The 25220-nt window shown below is 37.5% G+C and overlaps 1 protein-coding gene across 3 annotated transcripts in view; it reads left to right on the top strand.

The window, feature by feature from the left end:
• Positions 1-25220, top strand: part of CNGB3 (cyclic nucleotide gated channel subunit beta 3) — a 274497-nt gene that overhangs the window by 240530 nt on the left and 8747 nt on the right. For all 3 annotated transcript variants that reach the window (XM_058698489.1, XM_058698488.1, XM_058698490.1), the window contains one exon: positions 6262-6380. In XM_058698489.1, the coding sequence (XP_058554472.1) occupies positions 6262-6380 (119 nt within the window). The remainder of the gene's footprint in view (positions 1-6261; positions 6381-25220) is intronic.

The raw sequence follows: 25220 nt of genomic DNA, 5'->3' as shown, positions 1-25220 counted from the left end.
AATTAAGAGCTGGTTCTTTGAAAGAATTATTAAAATTGATAAACCCCTAGCCAGACTTATCAAAAAGAAAAAAGACCGAAATAAATAAAATCACAAATGAAAAAGGAGAGATCACAACCAACACCACAGAAATACAAACAGTTACAAGAGATTATCATGAAAAATCATATGCCAATAATTTGGGTAATCTGGAATAAATTGATAAATTCCTAGAAACATACAAATTACCAAAACTGAAATAGGGAGAAATAGAAAATGTGAACAGATCAACAACCAGCAAAGAAATTGTACTCAAAAATCAGTACTCAAAAATCTCCCAACAAACAAAAATCCAAAGCCAGATGGCTTCCTAAGGGAATTCTACCAAACATTTAAAGATTTAATACCTATTATTCTCAAACTTCTCAAATTTAATACCTATTCTTCTCAAGAAAATAGAAATGAATGAAAACTCCCAAACTCATTCTACAAAGCCAACATTACCTTCATTCCAAAACCAAAGTCCCCACTAAAAAGGAGAATTTCCTTTCTCCTTTTGCATCCATGATGATAAATCAATAAATTTTATTGATCCATGATGATGCAAAAATTGTCAACAAGATACTAGCAAATTGAATCCAACAGTACATTAGAGGAATTAACTATTCACCACAACCAAGTGGGATTTGCTCCTGGGCTGCAGGTGTGGTTGAACATTGCAAATAGATCAATGTGATATACAACACTAATAATAATTTTTTAAAAAAGGATAAGAACCATATGATTCTCTCAATAGATACAGAAAAAGCATTTGACAAAATACAGCATCATTCTTGATAGAAACCCTCCACCAAATAGGGTTACAGGGAACATACCTCAAGATCATAAAGGTTATATATGAAAGACCTATAGCTAATATCATCCTCAATGGAAAAACTGAGAGCTTTTCCTCTACTGCCAGGAACAAGACAAGGATGTCCACTCTTACCACTGTTGTTAAACATAGTACTGGAAGTCCTAGCTTCAGCAATCAGATAACAAATGGAAATAAAATGTGTCCACATCAGCAAGGAAGAAATCACACTTTCACTATTCACAGATGATATGATACTCCATGTGGAAAACCCAAAAAAACTCCACCAAAAAATTGCTAGAACCAATACACGAATTCAGAAAAGTCGCAGGATACAAAACCAATATACAGAAATCTGTTGCTTTTCTATACACCAATAATGAAGAAGCAGAAAGAGAAATCAAGCCATCAACCCCATTTACAACTACACAAAAACCATAAGTTACCTAGGAATAAACCTCACCAAAGAGGTAAAAGATATGTACTCTGAAAATTAGAGAACACTTATAAAAGAAATTGAAGATGACACAAAGAAATGGAAAAACATTCCATGATCATGGGTCAGAAGAACAAATGTTGTTAAAATATCGATACTACCCAAAGCAATCTACATATTTAATGCAATCCCTGTACAAATACCACCAGCATTTCTCACAGAGCTAGAACAAACAATCCTAAAATTTGTATGGAACCACAAAAGACCCTGAACAGCCAAAGCAATTTTGAAAAACAAAGCTGAAGGCATCACAAGTTCAGACTTCAGGCTATGTTACAAAACTGTAGTCATCAAGACAGTATGGTACTGGCACAAAAACACATAAATCCATGGAACAGAATAGAAAACCCAGAAATGTACCCTCAACTACATGGTCAACTAGTATTTTACAAAACAGGAAAGAATATCCAATGAAAAAAAGACAGTCTCTTCAACAAATAGTGTTGGGAAAATTGGACAGCAATATACAGAAGACTGAAACTAGACCAATTTCTTACACCATACACAAAAATAAACTCAAAATGGATAAAAGACTTACATGTGAGGCAGGAAACCATCAAAATCCTAAAGGACAACACAGGTAGCAACCTCTTTGTCATCAGCTATAGAAACTTCTTACTAGACACATATATGGAGGCAAGAAAAGAAAGCTAAAATGAACCATTGGGATTTCATCAAGATAAATAACAGCACAGTGAAGAAAGCAATCCACAAAACTAAAAGGCAGCCTATAGAATGGGAGAAGATATTTGCAAATGACATATCTGATAAAGGGTTGGTATCAAAAATCTATAAAGAACTTAGCAAACTCAACACCCAAAAAATAAATAATCCAGTTAAGAAATGGGCAAAAGACATGAATAGACATTTTTCCAAAGAAGACATACAGATGGCCAACAGACACAAAAACAGATGTTCAACATCACTCATCATCAGGGAAATACAAATCAAAACTACAATGAGATACCACCTCACACCTGTCAGAATGGCTAAAATTAACAACTCAGGAAACAAAAGATGTTGGCAAGGATGTAGAGAAAGGGGAGCCCTCTTCCACTGTTGGTGGGAAAGCCAACTGGTACAGCCACTGGGGAAAAACAGTATGGAGGTTCCTCAAAAAGTTTGAAATAGAACTACCCTAAAATCCAACAATTACACTATCAGGTATTTACCCAAAGGATAAAAAATACTGATTCAAAAAAGGCACATGTACCCCTGTGTTATAGTAGCATTATCAACAATAGCCAGTGAGCCCACATGTCCATCGACTAATGAATGGATAAAGATGTGGTGTATATATGTGTGTGTGTGTGTGTGTGTGTGTGTGTGTGTGTGTATCTATGTATAGATATATAGATATAGATATTGATATTGTGATATAATAGAAACCAAGAATATGCAATCCCACACAAATTAGTCCAAGTTAAAAGTAGGCACCCTGGTGATATGAAATCATTTTTATTGAAATGGGAAATACAAACCACAGCTCAGTTTAAGGACCCCTTTAGGGCAGTGGTACATTTGGAATGACATGGCCTTAATGCACCAAAATGGCCTTTCAATTTGTTCCAATAGCACCAGGGACTGGAAATTGAGATAACTCATAGAAACTTTAGTACCCATGCCCCTAAGCAGTGCAAATTTGCTTAACAAACTGTGAAATGCAGAGTAGATACAGCCCTCTCATTTCTAATTCCTTCCTCACATACATTCATCACTCAATAATAAAAACAGATCAGTGAACACAAATGAGGGAAAGAAAGGAATAAATAGGGGAAATAGCAGAAACGAGAAGACAGAAATGAGACTACCTGCCACATTTCTTTGTTTTTGTTTTTAAGAGAGGAGGATTTAATCATAGTAGATATTGACAGAGATGAAAAGTTGTTGAATTCAACTTTGTTTTTGCTTATCATTTTCACACATCATTGTAGGAAACAGGAAGGAAAATAACTCATTCTATTGTCAGTTGCCTAAACAATTGAAGAAATGTCAGGGTTTGGGACTAAGTTTGTTGACCTGACTAATCCTCAAGATGACTCCTAAACATATTGAGTGGGTAGCTTGAACTGTTTCAAAGATTATTTGGGAATTTTCCCAGAATTAATTGTAAGAATTAATTTGAGTGTCAGAATGTCTCTAATAGCCTTGGATATATTCTTCTACACAGGAACTCTGAAAATTTGAAGTGCTCTCTCACTAAGGGTTACCTTACTCTACATGAAGCTCTTGCATTTCTACACTTCCTCCAAATTAGCACATAAACCAACCACAAAAGCTTGGTTTGATCTTATTTTGCACATGCTGTCAGACCTTGTTCTCTGAGGAAAGTCTACTTCATTTGAATGCTAATTAAACTTGCACGAAAAGCTTAAATTAGTCTAGAAATATGCAAGAAATCGTGGAAGTTTTGGTTCGTTGATTATGCCAGATCTCCTTGGAAAATTATTGAAATGATCATTAAAAAATAATTAAAAGTGCTGAGCTATATTTAAGTGCCCATTATGTACTTCTACCTCCAGTCAGTTGTAATAACTGCCTTTGAAAAATCATTCCAGTTCCTTGAGAATTACTTCATGCAAAGAATAAGGAATATGACCCCATCATAATCATTACTTCCTAGAGTATTTTGTGGAATAGTAATATGCAGACACTTTTCCTTTTTAAAAAATAATTCATAGCTATTTTATTGGTTTGTAAGAGATTGGTGTTGATACTGGATTTATCAATGATCTAACTGTATATATTCTACAGTCAGGTGACATAGGTGCTGCTAGTTCTAATGCTATTATTGGCCAGCCTTGCAAATTTGCTCAAGACACTTAACTTTTCAAGCTTCTACTATCAATTTGTAAATATCTTTAACCTCACTGAGATTTTTGCAAGAATTGAATGAGTTACTATCAATGAAAATGCTTTGCAATTACAAAGTAGTATGTTCTGATATAACAAATATAGGTATTAAAATAAGGAGCAATGTAAGTATCAGATATTATGGTTTTTAAAAGTACTATGCAAATGCAACATGTCGTTATTAGCATTGATATTATGGAAATAACTGTAATAAGATCCATCTGTATTGTAATTTCTTCTTTGATCTATGTTTGAGAATAAATACATGCTTAATATTCCACACAATGCAAAATTTAAAAATATTTCTTGCATTGCTCAGTTAGGAGATCCATGTTCTAGGCTTCCTTTTGCTTCTAATTACTGTCATGGAACTTTGGCTAGTCAAGTGGGCCAATCTGTGCCTTTATTTTTCTTTCTGTACAGTGGAAATAATAGTGCTTACTCTACCTTCCTCATAAAAATAATGGGGAGATAAAACGAGAATTTCAATGTCACAGATATTAACTGAGAGACAGAATCTGAAAACTTTAAATTCTACCTAATGATTGTAATACAAAAACTCTTGGTATTAAAAGACTTCAAAACTCCCTAGAAAATGGTTAAACTATATTTCCCTCATTCATAAATGAGTGCTCATATCATAAGCCCTATGCTCAGCACTGGAACAAAGTAAACATTGTCTCAGCCATCACGGAACATGAACTATAATCAACATTGTTTAATCCTGAGTTAATTTTAATGTATCCTAATCTTTTGAAAATATGGCAACAAGAATATTTAATAAATTCAAATAACCCAGTCCCTTCCTGAACCAAGTAAGTAAATTTGTTGTTTTCATGCTATTATTTTATAGCTCAGCATGATCAAGACCCAATTCACTAAGACTTATAGGTGCTATTATCCAAATAGTTTGCCTGGTAATAGGCAAACTGGCTTATTTAGAATAGAACAGCTTTTCTTGACCCAATTGCAAGTTAGATCTCATGTAAAACATATTTATTCTTTTTGCATTTTGGAGTGAGAAGAGATATACCAAGGATCCCATAACCACCCATTAGTTTGGTGATTTGCATGATTCAACATAAAGTTATATTCATGGCTTAAGATCTATTACAGCAAAGAATACAGTGCAGGAACAGGAAGGGGAATTTATACATAGGCAAAGACCAGAAAAATCAGGTGCAGGTTTCCTAAGTCCTACTTCTGAAATGGTCATAAGAGTACTTTCTCCTCAGCTGTGGACCTAGAAAGACAAGAACAAAATGTCTCCACTGGAACACCCATCAGAGTCTTGGGGTCGGAAGTTCTTAAATGGGGCTGGTCACGTAGCTACATGACTAGCCATGGTTCAGACTCCAAACTAGATACCAAATATACATCATAAATCTTTGTGCTTACATTAAACAGTGCTGAAAGCCTAGTACATCCTGCCACACTGCCCCAGAAATAGAGAATAAAACTATTAACCAGTAACTATGTGAACATTGCAGGAGTTTAGTTCTCAGTGCTTTGAACAAGGGTCATTGCCCTGGCTCCAACAGTCCTCAGAGATAAGCAAGACTGAGTAAAACAACCTGTTGCATTAACACTTTCCTTTCAGTGCGAAACAAGAATAATACCTTAAAGGTCTCCTGTGCTCCAATTACTAAACTCAGACATCAGTGCTATAGGCAGAAGAATAGAGTTGACTTTTGCATGGCTGTAGCCCATGCTCTTTTGATAGACCAAGCACCTTCTTCAAACCATAGCAGTGGTCACCAAAGTCAGGATGATTATGCTTACAACCCGTTATTTACTCTACCCATATCCATTCCTAAAACAGTGTGCTGAGTGATACCTGCCCAGTGCTGGCATACAGTGCTCACATGTTGGGAACCAGAACTTTCCTAATAATTTTCCTTTCATGTTTGTTGAACCAATGTCTATAACTACCTCAGGTCTTAAGACAATTACTTTACATTGATATTTCTTGCTTTCTTTATTTATAATTATTCCTCTAGAAGAGTTTATGTTTCTTAATTTGGGGCATACTTGTCAAGAATAAAATTACTACCATTTCCTGTTTATATTTGGCATGCAGGGAGAAATTGGCAAGGAAATGTATATCATCAAGCAAGGAGAAGTCCAAGTTCTTGGAGGCTCTGATGGTGCTCAAGTTCTGGTTACTCTGAAAGCTGGAGCAGTGTTTGGAGAAATCAGGTATTTTAAAGACAGATCATAAATATCGAAGTTTACCATCTGTCATAAAAGAAAAATCTTAGGTCATAAAATAACTAAGGTTCCTGCTCAAATTTGGCAAAGGTTTTATTGTTCTGAGAGCATTGGTAAAATAAGGATTTTCACATTTCTATTTATCCCTTCTTCCCCTAAAGACCTAGCTCATTCAGCTCTTTAGTCCCAGGACCTAGGTCAGTGAGTGCCTGACCTAGAATAGATGCTCAGTGTGTGTTGAATGAATATGTGAATAAATGAATGATGGAAGAAGAGGTTGGGAGAGTTAGTTGTCAAATTGTTGGAAAACTTAAATGTCAGGCTAAGATAGCAGTTTTGAGTAGGCCAAGGAAGTGAACAAAAACCAGATTTTACCGATCTTTTAGGCAATGATAAGTAATTTGTATTTTATTCTGAATATAAATGGATACCAGTGGAGGATTTTAGGCAAAAGAATGATACAGTTTGAAATCTGATTTTCAATTACCATTCCAACAGCTGTGTGGAGGAGTGACAGTAGAGGAGCAAGAATAAAATAGAGGAAACCAATTGAAAGTCAGTTATGGTGGTTCAAGTGAAAGATGATGGAGTCTTAAACTAGGATTCTGGCTCTTAAGGTGAAGAGAAGAGTGCACTGTCAGGCAGGTAATGATATATCAATTTCAGACTTGAGAAAATGGCAGTTGCAAGGTGTCAATTATCTTGTCCAGGATAACATAGCTAAGTAGTGAAAGGGACAATATTCAAAACTGAGCTTTATGGCTTAGGGTCCAGTGATCGTCCCACCACACTACATAAGAAAGATGTTCATCCAAACTCTGATTTCATACCTACTAAGAAGTTACATATTCAGAGTTCCAGAGATGTGGATAATTTCAGATGACTTCATGTTAAGTGGAGTTACCTTGGAATGTTGAAGTATGTTATTTCTCTGTTGATAATATGGCTTCTCTTTTTTTATTTTTTCTCCTTGCTTAAAACAGAGTGAACACTTCTGTGAGGGTCCTGTTTTAGGGCAGTGATGAACATACTTCTCAGAATATCCAGGATTTGAGTTCTTTGCATGTTTCCTATTTCTTCCTTACTGTGAATCCTTGCAAAAGTGATTTAATATTTTAGTGACTTAATAACCACTGTAATCTGCAGGGTCATAAAACATGCAGCAGTCTAATCTGAAACACTGCAGAAATTAATTAGCTGACCTCTCCCAAAGGTTGAGTACTCCCTAAAGAATAAAATCTTATAAATACAAGTATGTTAATTGCTGATATTATCATCACAGGAGGAAATACTCTAGGAATAGAATCCAGGTGCTGCTGAGCTACAATTGAAAAGAATCTTAGATTCTTGACAGGAGCTTCTCAAATACAGCTCCTATTACCCATTTGGTTTCTAAGGCCAACTTGAAACCAGTAGAACAGACAAGCTCTAAACTTGTTCAATAGTCTGGTTAATTCAAGCAAAAGGGAGCTTTTTTGCCTTGATTCTCCTCTTGGCTATAGTTGAGGAGAAACAGGATGCATCTGGCTCTTTCCAGATACCCACAGGCTTCACAGGCCCACAGCTGTCATATGCCCCTGGAACTCTAGTTATTTATTCCAGTGATGGAGGCATGCCTGCTAAACATCTATATACTGGAAAGATCTGGTAATCGTGTTTACTACTCAAAAATGCTGTGACCTTTGTTAAAATGAGCTACATCCAACACTATCATGTAGCTATTTAAAGATGGTTCTTTTTTCTGAGGAAAAAAATAAGAAAGAAAAGAATTGAGGGCTTTCAAGGACATTATATATTAATCTAAAAGAGGAAAGCCCTGACTAAAATATAGATTTACAGCCTGTCATGGAGAAAATGCAGGCCACACTTCCAATTAATATCTGAAGAGTGAAGACACCCCAATTTTAATAGAGAGACCTAGGGTCTGCCAATGGATGGTCTCGTAGTAGTTCTGACTCCATTGTTTTCCTTACATATACACTAAGTGCCAAGTCTTATTCACCAAATGTATTTAACCACTTCCTATCCTCCCTCTATATCTCACCATTCTTGAAACACATCTGGACTTTTACCATTGGTATTGCTATTGTGATTTCAGTAGAATTCCCTACTGGTTTCATATCTCTTTGTAATGTCCGCCTTCTGAAAAATACCCATTCACTCTTCAAGACTCAATTCAAGGGTCACCTTTCTGAAGCCATCTCTAACCACGTCCAAAACAGCTGGTTGGCCCCTGTTCTATGCTTCCATAGTATGTTTTTCATGGCTTTAATATAGTAGTTACCACCGATTTATAATTAATTTGTCTATATGGATCTCCCCAACAGATAAAGCTATTAAAATGTAAGAACTAGAACTTTCCATCTTTGTCATCAGCAACTACATAAAAATAATACAGCGGCACCTGGGTGGCTCAGTTGGTTAAGTGTCCAACTGTTAATTTGGGCTCAGGTCATGATCTTACGTTTTGTGGGATCAAGCCCTTCATCAGGTTCTGTGCTGACAGCGTGGAGCCTGCTTGGGATTCTCTGTCTCCCTCTCTCTTTGCCCCTCCCCCATGTGCATGCGCTCTCTCTCTCTCTTGCTCTCTCTCTCTCTCTCTCTCTCTCCCTCTCCTCTGTCTCTCTCTCTCAAAATAAACTTAAAAAAAAATACAGGGGCTCTTGGCTGGCTCAGTTGGTTAAAGTATCCAACTTGGGCTCAGGTCATGATATCGCAGTTCATGAGTTCAAGCCTCACATCAGGCTCTGTGCTGACAGCTCAGAGTCTGGAGCCTTCTTTGGATTCTGTCTCCCTCTCTCTCTCTGCCCCTCCCCTGCTCACACTCTGTCTCTCTTCTCTCTTTCAAAAATAAATAAACATTAAAAAAAAATTTTAATTCAATAAGCCAATGACATCACCAAGATAGCAACATAAGTTCTTCCTGATTTGCTTCCCCTCACAAGAACAACTAACAACTATTTAAAAACAAAACATCACTGGGGCGCCTGGGTGGCTCAGTCAGTTGAGCGACCAACTTCGGCTCAGGTCATGATCTTGCAGTTTGTGAGTTTGAGCCCCACGTTGGGCTCTGTGCTGACGGCTCAGAGCCTGGAGCCTGCCTTGGATTCTGTGTCTCCCTCTCTCTGCCCTTCCCCGCTCATGGTCTGTCTCTGTCTCTCAAAAATGAATATTTTTTTTAAAAATTTAATAAATAAAAAAAATCACTGAGAGAATCCTAGAACACAAGGGTAAGTCTGCAACACAGAGACCAAGAGCCTGAATTAGAAGGGTAAGAGAAATGACTACACAGTGACCACATTTCCCCTACCTGAGGCTAACATAGCACCAAGCAAAGTGGTCTCCCCTGAGCCTCCAGTTCCTCCATTGTGAAAAGAGAACCCAAGGAGGACAACCATCCCCAGCCCCCAAGCATTGTGGGAGCCCATACTCTGATCTTTCAACATGGGGATTGCAGGAGAATCCGTGAGAATCTGTGGGTCTCAACCACTAGGAATCTGACTGTGATGGAGAAGATGGGGGAGGTTTGCAATAGCCAGTAAGTGGATCTTGGCAGACTAAGTTCATACCTCCCATGCTCAAGTAGTAATCCCAACCAGGGGTTTACTCTTCTGCAGAAACAAATCAGGAGTGCATTCTGACCAGGGAACTCAATGAAGTACAGATCTGTCTGATTCAGATCCCCAAACAAGGAAGTTGCAGACCCTAGAGCCCGATTTGCCTTTGCCCAGGCAAGGAGCTTAATCACAGTCCCACCCACTGGAGAGTCTTCTGGCCCCATCTGGCCAGAAGGGCTAGTGACAACTCCTGGAAGCAGTGTGGGCCAGTGGCAGGCAGAGTCAGGCAGGCAGAACTGAATGCCTGCAGAAAAGCCAGTACCAGGCATGGAGCATTCTCATGATATGCACAGGCAGAGGGATTGATTCTTAGCCAAGGCTAAGGGTAGCCCCCCTCAAGTACAGAACCTGTTTGGGAAATTTTGAGTAGCTTAGAGCAGTCCCTTCTCCTCCCACTCAGGCAAGGGAGCTAAGACATAGCCCCAGCTGCTGTGGAGAGTGTCATCTGGCCCCATCTGACCATTAAGGGCTGGAGACAACTCCTGGAAACTATATTCAAGTCACTCAGTCGAGGAGAACAGGTATTGCTGACAGTTACAAAGCAAAGCCAGTAGTCCTGTTTGATCAGTGAATTTGGGGTTCAGGTTGGCTTGAGTTAACAAACAATGAACCCTACCTGCTTCTAAAGCTGCTTTTCCTGCTGTACCCAGATAGGGAATCTAACTCACATCCCTGATATTGGTGACTACGGCCTTCAGCCTGTCCAGTTAGGGAACCTAACCAGAGCACACAGAAAGCTCCATAGCCCATTCAACTGCCCTATGTACAGTAGCACATGAACAGAGAGTAGAGCCTACAACTTCCCCCTTGTACAGAGAAAAACCAGAGGCTTCACCTAACCAAGGAATTCAGTACACACTCTGGTCTGATTCAGGTACACAAACAACGACTGGGTCCCATCCCACTGCCCTGCTATATCAGAGAAGCTAATTTATAGTCCCACCTACTACTGAATATAGTACCTACTCCAGACCATCTAGTAAGCCTGAACGGAGAATCCAGGAAATCATGGATCCCATCCTACAGCCTCACTTGGATAGGAGTCGTATCCAACTGTTCTCAGCCAATGGCAGAGTCCCTCATCTCTGTCCTTACAGTTTGAACGGTTGCATCACACAAAAATTGACTGTAATAACATGACTCACTTGCCCAAGGACATAACCAGCAAACACCCAGAAACCCAAACTGAATTGGTTGGTGAAGAACTCTCTCTGCCAAACCAACCTGTGAAGTCTGAAAGTGGAGCCCAATTATTCAGATGTGCAGACAATAATATAAAAAATCAAGGATCAGGAAAAATCAGGTAAATATGACACCACCAAAGGAAACTAATAAAACTAACTGACCCTAAGGAAATAGAGATCCATGAGCTGTTAGACAAAGAATTCAGAATAATCCACCTAAGGAAGTTCAGTGAACTACAAGGAAACACAGGCAGACAGAAAACAATGCGTAAACAAAATGAGAAGTTCAGTAAAGAAACAGAATGATCAAACAAAAAAGCAAACAAATATACAAGAGTTGAAAAATGCAACAATTGAACTGAAGAATTCAAAAATGGTTTCAAAAGTAGATCCAAGGGATACAGGAGTACTGATGCATAGGGGCACTCGTACCCCAATGTTTATAGCAGCACTCTCAACAATAGCCAAATTATGGAAAGAGCCTAAATGTCCATCAACTGATGAATGGATAAAGAAATTGTGGTTTATATACACAATGGAATAGTACGTGGCAATGAGAAAGAATGAAATATGGCCTTTTGTAGCAACGTGGATGGAACTGGAGAGTGTGATGCTAAGTGAAATAAGCCATACAGAGAGAGACAGATACCATATGGTTTCACTCTTATGTGGATCCTGAGAAACTTAACAGAAACCCATGGGGGAGGGGAAGAAAAAAAAAAAAAGAGGTTAGAGTGGGAGAGAACCAAAGCATAAGAGACTGTTAAAAACTGAGACCAAACTGAGGGTTGATGGGGGGTGGGAGGGAGGGGAGGGTGGGTGATGGGTATTGAGGAGGGCACCTTTTGGGATGAGCACTGGGTGTTGTATGGAAACCAATTTGACAATAAATTTCATATATTAAAAAAAAAAAAAGTAGATCCAACCACAACAGAAGAATTCATGATCTGTAGGATAGGACTTTGGAAATTACCAAGTCAGAGAAGCAAAAAGGAAAATGAAAAAATGAAAAAAGTAAAAAAGGCCTACAGGAATCATGGAACACAATGATGTTTTGATGCTTTAACCCTTTATCATTATATAATGACCTTCTTTGTCTCTTCTTACCATTTTTAGCTTAAAGTGTATTTTGTCTGATACAAATGTAGCTACACTAACTCAAAAAGATATCTGCAACCCCATGTTCATAACAGCATTATTTACCATACCCAAGACATGCAAATAACCTAAGTATCCATCAATGGATGAATCGATAAAGAAGTTTTGTTCGTATATATATGAATGTTATTCAGCCATAAGAAATTCTGCTCTTTGCAACAACAAGGTTGGACCCTGTGGGCATTATGTGAAGCAAAGTAGGTCAGACAAAAAGAAAAATACTGTATGATCTCAGTAAGAGAAAGAAAGAAGGAAAGAAAGAAAGAAAATATTCATAGAAAAGACTTGTGAAGGGTGCCTGAGTGGCTCAGTCAATTACGCGTCCTACTTGGTCTCTGGTCATGATCACATGGTTCATGAGTTCGAGCCCCGCATTGGGCTCTCTGCTGTCAGCATGGAGCCTGCTTTGGATCCTCTGTCTCCCTCTCTCTGACCCTCCCCAACGTATTCATTCTCTCTCTCTCTCTCTCTCTCTCTCTCTCTCTCTCTCTCTCTCTCTCTCTCAAAAAATAAAACATTTAAAAAAAGAAAGAAAAGAAAAGACCTGTGATTACCAGAAGCAAAGGGAAGGGGGATTTGGAAGAAGGTGGTCAAAAGGTACAAACTTCCAGTTACAAATAGGTACTAGGGTTGTAATGTACAAAATGATGACTATAGTTGACACTGCTGTATGATAGATAGGAAGGAAAGTTGTTAAGAGAGTAAATCTTAAGAGTACCCATCACAAGAAAAATTTTTCATTTTTTTCTCTGTTTCTTTTTATTGAACCTATATGAGCAGATGAATGTTAGTTAAACCTAATGTGGTAATCATTTTATGATATATGTAAATCAAATCATCATGCTGTATGCCTTAAATTTATACAGTGATACATGTTAATTGTTTCTCAATTAAACTGGAATTTTAAAAACTATACAATAATTACTGACTTTCATTGATATCCTGAAATATTAAAAAATAATTTTAGGTGTATTCAGTAATTTTTAGTTAATTAATTATGATGTTTAAAAACAACAGAAAATTACACCCAGGACCCCCCTACAGCATAATGTGAAGTACCTGAAAGAAGGCCATGCATGACATGGTAAACAAGAGTGGCAAACAAGAAACAAATTGCTTCCCTGAAGAGCTTTACAAACCAATGAGACAGGGCAATAAAAGATTCCAATACCAGGTGATAAAATGTATGGATTGCATCCAATGATGAAGTATACACAGGACGTTATGGAGTACAAAGGCTTCACAAGGACCAATGTATCCCTTGGATTTGGCAATTACTTGAGTTTATTTGAGAACTTAAAGAGAACATTTCAGTGCTCCTCAAATGGCACATACAGACAATAATGCATGCACAAAAGTCAATCCTGGTAGTCCCTGCTGTAGGATACATAAAGGATTATTCACATAATGCCTGTAGTGGGTTGCATGGTGGCCCACACAAAGATGCATCCATGCCCTAAACCCTGGAACCTATGAATGTGACCTTACTTGGAAAAAAAAAAGGGGGGGGGGTGGCTCTTTGCAGATATAATTAAGTTAAGGATCTCAATATAAGATCATTCTCAATTATCTGGATGGGCTCTAAGTCCAATGACAAGTGTCCTCACATGAGACAGAAGAGGAGAAGACATACAGACACAGGAGGAAGAGGGGAAGGCCATCTGAAGACTGAGGCGGAAGTTGGGAGTTATGCAGCCACAACCAAGGAAATCCTAGAACTACCAGAAGCTGAGAGGCAAGAAAGAATTCCTCCCTCGAGTCTTTGGAGGGAGACCAGCCTCGACAACACCTTGATTTTGGACTTCAGGCCTCCAGAATTGTAAGAGAATGCATTTCTATTGTGGTAAGTCACTGGTTTTGTGGCAGTTTGTTAAAGTAGCCCTAGGAAACAAATACTAAACTCTCTAAATTGTTAACTTTAAAATATTTTACTGGGAAAAAAAAAAAGGGCATCCCTCTACTCACCCTACATGGCCAGTGTACCTCCAAGACCTATCGATCTCATCTCCTCAGTATGTCTCCAATAATTTGCATTTTACCATCTCCACTGATGGTACCTTGGTCCAACGACCTCCACCTCTCCTGGACAACTGCAATGGCTTACTCTGCATCTTTCACTCCAATACCTCCATCCTCTACAATCCATCATCCACTTTTCAGCCAGAGGGATCTTTTGGAAACACAGATATGATCATACCCCTGCTCTCCTTATTAAAACAATTTAGTGCTTTTATACTGTTTTTAGGAATAAGAACAAATTTCTACCCTGACCTACAAGGTCCTACAGAGCATAGCCCCTGCCCACCTCTCTACTTCACCTTGCACCCCACCCCCTGGGCCCTCTTTAATTCAAACTTCAGTTCCCTGAATATGCCACATGCTGTACAGCCATGGGGAGTTTTATGCACATCCTGTTACCTTTGTCTGGACACTTTTCCCACCTCCTTTACTTAGTCTCAACTTCTTTCCAAACTTCCTAGATTCTCCATAATAGAGACCTTCCAGTTCTCCTTGCTATATGCTCTGGTCAGGCTATATTCCTGTCTTCTGAGAAGTTATCTTTGTAATTATGTCCTCATTGGTGCATTTATTTCTTTGATGTCTTTCTTCCTCACTGACTTGTAAGCACCAGGACTGCTATGCATGGCTATGCCTGTTGTGCTCTGCATCAGGATGTCCAGTGAGGGACCATAGTCCACTCCCAACTCATGATCCCTGCTATTGTGCTCTTCCTCATGCATGGATACCCGTTACTTTGCAAATGGGGGCATTTTTCTGGCCAAGCTTTGCACCCATAGGACTTCATGTTCCCAGAGAAGCTACATTTTTCTAAATTGCACAAAGGCATAGGGATATCCCAGGAATAATAGTATACACCACATTTGTTTTGCTCTGTACTCAATTCCCAGCCTTTAGGGCAGTGCCTGGCCCACATAGTACCTAATAAATAGTTATTCAATAAATAAGTGAATGTAATTATCTATCTTTGCAAATGTACTAATACACATCCATTTTTGTCATGAATATGCATATTCAGCCTTGTGCCCTTTTAGTCAGTTTTTATTATTAAGAATAGCACTGCTATGTTTATCTTTATAAAATTACTTTGCTTCTATTTCTTTGAGGTTTATTCCCAAAAGTGAGATAACTAGGTCAAAACGTAGAAACATTTCTATAACTCTTCTAATATATGAGCAGATTATTTTCCAGAAAAATTGAATCAATTTACAATTCAACATGAAATGTATAGCTATTTTTCCCTAGCATCCCTGACGTTACTTTATTATTCTCATTGGTTAGGCATTTTAATAGGTTGTTTTAATTTGCATTTCTCTAAATAGTGCCTGGAAAATAATAGGTCCATAAGAAATATTTTCTAAATGAATTAATTTTCTATGGACCTATTTATTTTCATAAATATGGTCATTTATTTACCTTCCATATTTCTTTTTTTCTTCACTATCCTTTTTCCATCATTGAGTTATTGAGTAGAATTTAGGCATTGATACATTCTTATATATTTTAGATAGTGTGGTTTTCATTTAAAATATGTAAATTCTGATGTTTCACTAGTTTTATTAGTCAAATCACCCATTCTGAGGACTCCTTTTTGATATTTATATCACTGTGAAAAAGCCAAAAAATTTGAAAAATAATTTTAAGCCTCTTTTTTCCCTGTAAACCATGTTTGCCTCTTTCTGCTGAACACTCAGTTTTTAAATCTATTTATTTATTTTGAGAGAGAGAGATGGCATGCAAGTGGGGGAGGGGCAGAGAGAGAGGGAGAGAGAGAGAATCCCAAGCAGGCTTCACACTATCAGTACAGAGCCTGATATGGGGCTCGAATTCACAAACCACAAGATCATGACCTGAGCTGAAGTTGGACACAACCGACTGGACCACTCAGGTGCCCCTGAACACTCAGTTTTTTAAATGGGAATACCAAGGGAGACTCCTAGTTCTTTTGGACTATGTTAATTCCATATTCTTACTTTTCATTAGAATAATTCTGTTATGCCTTCCCCCTCCCTCAACCCCTGTCCTAAAGACAGAAAGAGTTAGTTACATTAGACTTATGAGCAAGGGTAAGAAATCTTGATTAATTGAGAAAAAAATTCTTCATTTCTATATTTTTCCTATCTCAAACTTGTAAACACAACCTGTGTTAAAAATACATATTTGTGGGGCACCTGGGTGGCTGTTGGTCAAGCATCTGACTTTGACTCAGGTCATGATCTCACAACTCATGAGTTCAAGCCCCGAGTCTGGCTTTGTGTTGACAGCTCAGATCCTGGAGCCTGCTTCAGATTCTGTGTCTCCTTCTCTCTCTTCCCCTCTCCTGCTCTCTCTCTCTCTCTCAAAAATAAATAAGCATTAAACATTTTTTTTAAATACATATTTGAATTTTCATTATATCCTTTTGTAGAGCATCTCTTTTGATTGTGTAATACCTTTTTGCTTATAGCAAAAAGCAAACCTCATGTAAGTTTCACAATATCCCTGTGAACAACTATATTATCAGTACCATTATTTAAAAATGTATTCAAATATCATAAGGATGCCTCTTAAAGAAACTTTGTCCCATGTCTTTAATTCTATGAAAATCAAGGTTCCTTACCACCATTTGGAACAGTAGGAAAAGAATAAAGATTCTGATAGTCAGACTTTGGCACATAGCTTATAATGCCAGCCTGATTGGCTTCTTCTCTTATTTTTCCTAATGTCCATGGGAAAATATGTGTGATTAAAATAATGAAGACTTCATTAGCAGCACTAGAGTTCATGTATAAAGAAAAGGTCTCTTGATTAAAGTCAGCTCTAGTCTTACATTTGAGTTTCAATAATGAAACTCATAATATTTGTTTTTGAATAAGTCACTTCACTGATTCTGGACCTAAGTTTCTATGTCAGGAAGTAAAAGTAAGAATGTGCTTCACCAGATTGACATGGTCATCAATATATGTCATTGTTAGCTATTTTGACTTCAAAGAAACCCTCAAACAAGCTACTTTCTAGTTTGTTTGATAGGGTGTTTTTGAGTTAGAGTATCAATGCAGAGTATTACCCTAGGCACTTGAACAGATATAAAAGTAAACAGGGTATGGAATAAAATGTACATGTTATTCTTTCTTTCCTCCCCACATCCTTAGGATTTTTACCTAGATTCTTCATTGTTCATCCACTTCCTCTGAGGCCAGTTCAACTCTATTATCAACACCTTCTGGGGTAGAAGGGACTACCTGTTTTCTATCTGTGAAATCTAAACTCTCTAACTCTGATGAAAATCCACACATACAGATTTTTCTCAAAGTATTTTACAAAAGAAAAAAAAATTCTAGGTTAACATGTGTTTGCCTTGCAGTAGTTTTATGAAGATCAAAGTAGCCACAAAGAGCAAGCAGCCTGGGCAGAGGTGATACTAGAACATCCTCTGATATTTGCTCACCTACAAAAGTTTTGTTAGAATTTATTTTTAGTGAAGTCATAAAAATGTTCAAGCAACAAAGTGTTTTCCAATGACACTGAAAAGGATAAAAGAGTATCTCAGAAAAAGGCTACATGGGTGATCTAACCTCCTACCCTTTAAATATAATCCACTTGGAAATTTGCTTAATGAGAACAGATATTTGAAATTTTAATCTCTTACTCAGCATTGGATGTGGTACTCTTTCCATTGACAGTAGTCAGAGTTAGTTTTATTTCTATTCTATGAAATTATTATATATGGGGAAAAAATGCTCTTAAACTAGAAATATTTTTATTTTAGGAATCATTCTCATTTTTTACATTTAAAGCATTTGTCATTTTGAATTGCATATATCTGTTTAAAAAAATCTGTGTGGGGGATGCCTGGGTGGCTTAGTTAAGTGTCCAACTCTTGATTTCGGCTCAGGTCATGATCTCACTATGGGATCAAGCTCTCGCTCACTGTCAGCGTGGAGTCTGCTTGGGATTCTCTCTCTCCTCATTCTCTGCCCCTCCCCCACTCACACATGTGCTCTCCCTCGCTCTCTCTCTCAAAATACATAAACATTGGGAAAAAAAAAGAAATCTGTCTGGGTTTGCATCCCAACTCCACAACTTATGAGCTGTGTGACTCTGAGGAAGGTACTCAGCTGAGATTTCATTTCTTCATCAGTCAAAACAGATTAATAATGATATATAACTATCCATTACATTGGAAAGCATTATATGCATTAATACATAAAAAAAGAACTTAGAAAAATACCTGACTCATAGTAAGCACTCAAAAACATTAGCTAGTAATATTATTATTAATATTTGCTAGTCTGACAACCCTCACTCATACTTATCCCACTTCTAGATTATAAGCATTTTATGGGCAGATGTTAATCATCTTTATAGCCCCCGAACTTCGTTTAGTATCCATCTCATTATGGAGTATACTATTTTTACACACTCCTAATTTATCTCTAATTTCTTTTTTTTTTTCTTTTCAATTTATACAATGATTCCTTACATTCTCCTGCATGATTGGCCTCTCAAGCTCATACAAAAACACTATTTATCAAAAGCCCAGCTGAGAAAGGCAATGTTTAAGAGGGATTATTTGTTCTCTGGATATTGTAGGTACGACAAAGAGAAAGCAGGGTATCTGCATGCCCCTTTCCCCGCTACAGAATTATTCTTACTGAACTGGACTTTGGAGTGACACGGCCTTATTGAGGACTGTATCACAGTTTAACAAACTTGTATTTGCATCTATCATAAGAAAATGAAGATGGTGTCCACCATTTTCAAGTGGTCTCTCTACTAAGCCCTTCAGGAGATATTTTTATCTGTCCTAAAGCTAAAAATTAATCCACTTTTATGGTATAAAAGACTTAAAGTCAAGTTTGAAGCACTGTTATAGCAAAGTTTACATTTTTGTATGAATCCCATTTTATGTCTCCATTCTTGTTTTTCTTTTGCTCTTCCATTCAATTTATGCTCAATTTATGTGTTCTCCTTATCTGTGTGAGGGCTTTCTTGATACGCTAACTCTGCTAAAAAGGGCTGTGCAGGCTGTGCACTACACAACTCCAGGGAGTTCCAGTCACATAGTCTATGTATGCAGAGCACAATTTATGATGCCATATGTGGCAACCCTGGAAAACAACTGAGAATGATTGACTGACTAGGGACCATATGAATATTCTAGCTCTTTGTGATTTATACATATCACATATATATGTATTACATATATGTATATTATATGTGCATAATGTGCATATATGTATATGCATATGTACACACGTATATACACACATATATTATCTCCATGTTGCTATTTATTCCTGACATTTAAGGGTTTTGCACATATAGGTCCTCTCATCCTGAATATACATTGTCTCTCTGACATTCACACAACTGATTTCACTCACTTATCCACACACTAGAACTATATATAGTACTTCTAGTACTATGGTGGTTAATTTTATGTATCAACTAGACTGGACTAAGGGATGCCCAGATAGCTCATAAAACATTACTTCTGAAGGTATTTGGGAAAGAGATTAGCATTGAATAGACTGAGTAAAGAAGGTCAGCCTCACCAATGCAGGTGGGATCATCCCATCAGTTGAGGTACTAAATAGAACAAAAAGATGAATAAAAGGCTAATTTGCACTCTCTGCTTGAGCTGACACATCCATCTTCTCCTGCCCTAGACATCAGCTATCAACACCCTTGGTTCTTGGGCTTTCAGATCCAGACCTGGATTTACGCAATAGGCTTCCTTCTCCCTTCTCCCCTTCTCAGTCCATTGGACTCGGATGGAATTACACCACCAACTTTCCTTGTTCTCCAGCTTGCAGATGGCAAATTGTAGGACTTGTCAGCCTTCATTAACAATTCCTATAATAAATCTCCTCTTATATATATCTGTAAATATCCTATTTGTTCTGTGTTTTTTTCTGGAGAACTCCAAGTAATAAAATGTTATTATTACTTTTTACAGTTGCATACCACAAATCAGGGTTTAAAATTTCTCAGCCAGGAATTTTACCTAATAGCAGCTTCTTCATAATTAAATATCAGGAGTCTATAAGCACCTATTTCTCCTTGAAAATAATCATATACCTATACTGGGTAATAAAAGATGGCCTTGTTTCCTAAAAGAGTGATTAAGTAAACTGCTTAGAAATACATGCAATAAATGTATCTGGTTCCAAAGTCTATATTCTTTCCACGAATACCAGGTTTTAATAATTCTTCTTTTGCTCTACTTTATCTCACTGTACTGAATACGTGGTACATGCTTAATAGTTACATTTATTGGAGTGAAAATCAAAAAGGTCCTTAAGTTATTGTCTAAGGTCACAGCACACAGAGGTGGATCTAGAATTAGAATCCATTTCTTTCTTTCCTGAGCCATTGCTCTGTTCGCTATTTTTTTTACCTGTGGACATCTACCATTAACCTCAACTATTTGTCCTATAGCACATGCTTCCAGAAACTCTGTATGGGGTCAAGAATATTTAGGTATCTTCTTACTAAGCTATTTAATGCATGAAACTTTCCATTGATGGAATGCTAGAGAAGCATTTTGTGGACAGAAGAGGGAAAAAAAAAAGATGCTATTTTAAACGTTGCTGAGAGAGTTTGGGCAAAATCCATCTGGCAAACAGACTATTTCTTCCGTTCAAAAACTCATCAAGCACTCTAAACGTGTAACCTGTAGGCAAGTTTAATTAAAGCTTGAGAAATCTCAAAATAACCTGACATTTAAATATGTTATTTCCGTTCTGCTCTCATTGTCTGACACACACAGAGCCATTCTCAGAACCAAATTAAGCTCCCCAGTGCCATCTCGCCCTGCCTAACTACTGGGTTACCCTGTGCACAAGGAGACAGGAACATGAATGAAACAGGCTCATTCTCTCATTGTCCTTCATATACCAACATCCATTTCATAGAGAGACAGGTAAGAAGATAAGATATGAAATTGGATGAATAGATAGATAGATAGATAGATAGATAGATAGATAGATAGATAGATAGACAGACAAATGTAAAATTCATCTCTCTTCCTTAAAAAAAAAAGATGAAGGCAGAGTTTGTCTTGGGGAGAGCCTCAGGAAAGGACTAAAGAAAAAGTGTTTTTTGCCGTGGAACAAGAAATTTTTTAAAAATTGAACAAAGTAAGTAGGCATTAACATAGGCAACATTCATGGATTCCAAATATATACTTTGGGTCTTGGGGGAATGATTCCAGTTCTGGATCTAAGTTTAATAAGTGCAGGTAACAGACCCTGTTTGATGCCTTAAGGTGGCCTAGCATTAGGTTTTCTTCCTCTTCTTTTTCTGCCTTCTCTGGTTTTATTTTTTGTTTTATTTTTTTGTTTTGTTTTGTTTTTGTCTGACTTCATTTATTTTTTTTAATATATGAAATTTATTGTCAAATTGGCTTCCATACAACACCCAGTGCTCATCCCAAAAGATACTGTCTTCAATACCCATCACCCACCCTCCCCTCCCGCCCACCCCCCATCAACCCTCAGTTTGTTGTCGGTTTTTAAGAGTCTCTTATGCTTTGGCTCTCTCCCACTCTAATCTCTTTTTTTTTCCTTCCCCTCCCCCATGGGTTTCTGTTACGTTTCTCAGGATCCACATAAGAGTGAAAACATATGGTATCTGTCTTTCTCTGTATGGCTTATTTCACTTAGCATCACACTTTCCAGTTCCATCCATGTTGCTACAAAGGGCCATATTTCATTCTTTCTCATTGCCATGTAGTATTTCATTGTGTATATAAACCACAATTTCTTTATCCATTCATCAGTTGATGGACATTTAGGCTCTTTCCATAATTTGGCTATTGTTGAGAGTGCTGCTATAAACATTGGGTACAAGTGCCCCTATGCATCAGCACTCCTGTATCCCTTGGGTAAATGCCTAGCAGTGCTACTGCTGGGTCATAGGGTAGGTCTATTTTTAATTTTTTGAGGAACCTCCACACTGTGTTCCAGAGTGGCTGCACCAGTTTGCATTCCCACCAACAGTGCAAGAGGGTTCCCATTTCTCCACATCCTCTCCAGCATCTATAGTCTCCTGATTTCTTCACTTTGGCCACTCTGACTGGCATGAGGTGATAACTGAGTGTGGTTTTGATTTGTATTTCCCTGATGAGGAGCGACATTGAGCATCCTTTCATGTGCTTGTTGGCCATCCGGATGTCTTCTTTAGAGAAGTGTCTATTCATGTTTTCTGCCCATTTCTTCACTGGATTATTTGTTTTTCGGGTGTGGAGTTTGGTGAGCTCGTTATAGATTTCGGATACTAGCCCTTTGTCCAATATGTCTTTTGCAAATATCTTTTCCCATTCCGTTGGTTGCCTTTTAGTTTTGTTGGTTGTTTCCTTTGCTGTGCAGAAGCTTTTTATCTTCATGAGGTCCCAAGAGTTCATTTTTGCTTTTAATTCCCTTGCCTTTGGGGATGTGTCGAGTAAGAGATTGCTACGGCTGAGGTCAGAGAGGTCTTTTCCTGCTTTCTCCTCTAAGGTTTTGATGGTTTCCTGTCTCACATTCAGGTCCTTTATCCATTTTGAGTTTATTTTTGTGAATGGTGTGAGAAAGTGGTCTAGTTTCAACCTTCTGCATGTTGCTGTCCAGTTCTCCCAGCACCATTTGTTAAAGAGACTGTCTTTTTTCCATTGGATATTCTTTCCTGCTTTGTCAAAGATCAGTTGGCCATACTTTTGTGGGTTTGGTTCTGGGGTTTCTATTCTAATCCATTGGCTTATGTGTCTGTTTTTGTGCCAATACCATGCTGTCTTGATGATTACAGTTTTGTAGTAGAGGCTGTCTGGGATTGTGATGCCTCCTGCTTTGGTCTTCTTCTTCAAAATTCCTTTGGCTATTCGGGGCTTTTTGTGGTTCCATATGAATTTTAGGATTGCTTGTTCTAGCTTCGAGAAGAATGCTGGTGCAGTTTTCATTGGGATTGCATTGAATGTGTAGATAGCTTTGGATAGTATTGACATTTTGACAATATTTATTCTTCCAACCCATGAGCACGGAATGTTTTTCCATTTCTTTGTATCTTCTTCAATTTCCTTCATAAGCTTTCTATACTTTTCAGCATACAGATCTTGCACATCTTTAGTTAGATTTATCCCTAGGTATTTTATGCTCAGTTTCTTTATTTGTGTTTCTGTTGCTTCATTATTAGTGTATAAGAATGCAACTGATTTCTGTACATTGATTTTGTATCCTGCGACTTTGCTGAATTCATGTATCAGTTCTAGCAGACTTTTGGTGGAGTCTGTTGGATTTTCCATGTATAATATCATGTCATCTGCAAAAAGTGAAAGCTTAACTTCATCTTTGCCAATTTTGATGCCTTTGATTTCCTTTTGTTGTCTGATTGCTGATGCTAGAACTTCCAACACTATGTTAAACAACAGCGGTGAGAGTGGACGTCCCTGTCGTGTTCCTGATCTCAGGGGAAAAGCTCTCAGTTTTTCCCCATTGAGGATGATGTTAGCTGTGGGCTTTTCATAAATGGCTTTTATGATGTTTAACTATGTTCCTTCTATCCCGACTTTCTCGAGGGTTTTTATTAAGAAAGGATGCTGAATTTTGTCAAATGCTTTTTCTGCATCGACTGACAGGATCATATGGTTCTTATCTTTTCTTTTATTAATGTGATGTATCACGTTGATTGATTTGCGAATGTTGAACCAGCCCTGCATCCCAGGAATGAATCCCACTTGATCATGGTGAATAATTCTTCTTATAAGCTGTTGAATTCTATTTGCTAGTATGTTATTGAGACTTTTTGCATCCATATTCATCAGGGATATTGGCCTGTAGTTCTCTTTTTTTACTGGGTCTCTGTCTGGTTTAGGAATCAAAGTGATACTGGCTTCATAGAATGAGTCTGGAAGTTTTTCTTCCCTTTCTATTTTTTGGAATAGCTTGAGATTGCCTTCTCTGGTTTTAAGTGAGCTTTTTTCATGATTTGATTTTCTCTCCTTTCTTAGCATATCAGTTATACTTTTTTCAATATACAGCTTGCAATATACAATTTAAACTAATCTAAGTCTCCCTTCACAGAACACTAACTGCAGAGCAGGAACCTTACACAATATCCCCAATTCTTCCCTACCAGTCCTTAAGACATTAATGTCATTCATTTCACTTATCCATATACTATAATCACCTAATGCATCATTATTTAATTATTTAAAGTTATCTTTTAGATCAATTAATAAGAAAAACTAAGATTTTAGTTTGATTTTACCTCTCTTCTTTTCCCAATGTCCTTCCAGTTTTGATGTAGACCTGAGTTTCTAACTATATCATTTTCTTTCTTCCTGCAGAACTTCTTTTTAACATTTTTTGCAGAGTAGGTGAACTAATGTTGAAGCCCCTCTGCTTTTGATTTTCTAAGAAAATCTTTTTCTCTTTTTCACTTTGGAAGGATAATTTCCATGTACATAGAATTCTAAGTTGCTGCTTTTGCTTCTTTCTTTTTTATTACTGTTTTTATTTTTATTGAGATATAATTGGCATTTAATATTGTGTAAGTTTTAGGGATAAAACATATTCGTTTTAAAAATTCATTTATGTTGCAATATGATAACCACTATTGCATTAGCTAACCTATATCATGTCACATAATTATAATTTCTTCTTTGTGGTAAAAACAATTATGATCTAATCTGTTAGGAACTTCAACACTGTATTTCACTCTCTCTTTTTATTTGTATGGCTTCTCATGAAAAGTCTGCTGGTTCTTATCCTTGTTCCTCTTATAGGTGTTTTGTGCCTGTGTAAACCTATGAATAACCAATGTGGCTGGACTGGACTTTGTAGTTTTATTAAGATTGTAAGATGCAGGGCATCTGGGTGGTTCAGTCAGTT

Source organism: Neofelis nebulosa, chromosome 14 (assembly GCF_028018385.1).
Source record: "Neofelis nebulosa isolate mNeoNeb1 chromosome 14, mNeoNeb1.pri, whole genome shotgun sequence".
Lineage (NCBI taxonomy): Eukaryota > Metazoa > Chordata > Mammalia > Carnivora > Felidae > Neofelis > Neofelis nebulosa.
The sequence above is the reverse complement of the archived record's forward strand: the minus strand, read 5'-3'. Positions and strand labels throughout refer to the sequence as shown.